Below are 746 nucleotides of genomic sequence, written 5' to 3'. Positions count from 1 at the left end.
TATGAAAACTTTGTAAAATCATTTTTTTTCTTCTTTTTTTTTTTTTCTCTCTCTCTCTCTCTCTCCTGCGTTGCAACACAGGCGATGGTGCACTGCTTCCCTCTCCAACGAGAGAAAAGTTGGAGCCCGTGATACCACGACGTCGAGAGGAAACGAAAGAGCACCGCGAAGAAATTCAGCCTAAAACGAAATCCAGCCCTAAGAACAGTCCAAGAACCGGTCGTTCGCAGAGCCTTGGTCCAACTGTGACAGAACGTCGATCACCTAAACGTCAACCGCCTCGTGCGCCTTCCGTCACTAAAGATGCTAAGGTAATTAATTAATTTAGAAAATATTTTTTTTCACGCGATATCTAAACAAATTTATTTCGAAAGACGAGAAGATTTGATCGAAATAAAATAAAATATCGAATCGCTCGAAATAATTTTGAAAGTTTGAACAATGAAAATCATATATAAAATTATCGATCGAATTCCCTTTGTTTAGGAAAAGGAGAAGGAACCAAAGGACAAGGAGAAAGAGCTTTTTAAAAGGGAAAAAGGCGGTGAGCCTGAAAGGCATCCACGACCGAGTAAGTAAGATGAACGAGCATCGATACATACTTCGTCATCTCTCTTTGTATCGATATATAGTCGATCGATTTAGCATTCAAGAGATCGTACCACCAAATCGATTGGCGCTCGTAATTTTGTTACGAGTTCCTTTTGCATTTTCGTGCATATATCATTGAATTTTATTGGATATAG

At 39.0% G+C, this 746-nt stretch overlaps 1 protein-coding gene across 1 annotated transcript in view; it reads left to right on the top strand.

Annotated features, from left to right (window-relative positions):
* The window catches only part of LOC102677863 (mucin-5AC), a 44,289-nt gene that overhangs the window by 34,878 nt on the left and 8,665 nt on the right, over positions 1 to 746 (top strand). The window contains exons 11-12 of the mRNA XM_031513871.1: positions 82 to 311; positions 487 to 571. Coding sequence (XP_031369731.1) covers positions 82 to 311; positions 487 to 571 — 315 coding nt within the window. The remainder of the gene's footprint in view (positions 1 to 81; positions 312 to 486; positions 572 to 746) is intronic.

This window comes from Apis dorsata, unplaced genomic scaffold (genome assembly GCF_000469605.1).
Source record: "Apis dorsata unplaced genomic scaffold, Apis dorsata 1.3 scaffold_787, whole genome shotgun sequence".
NCBI lineage: Eukaryota > Metazoa > Arthropoda > Insecta > Hymenoptera > Apidae > Apis > Apis dorsata.
This window is presented reverse-complemented; position numbering and strand designations above follow the sequence as displayed.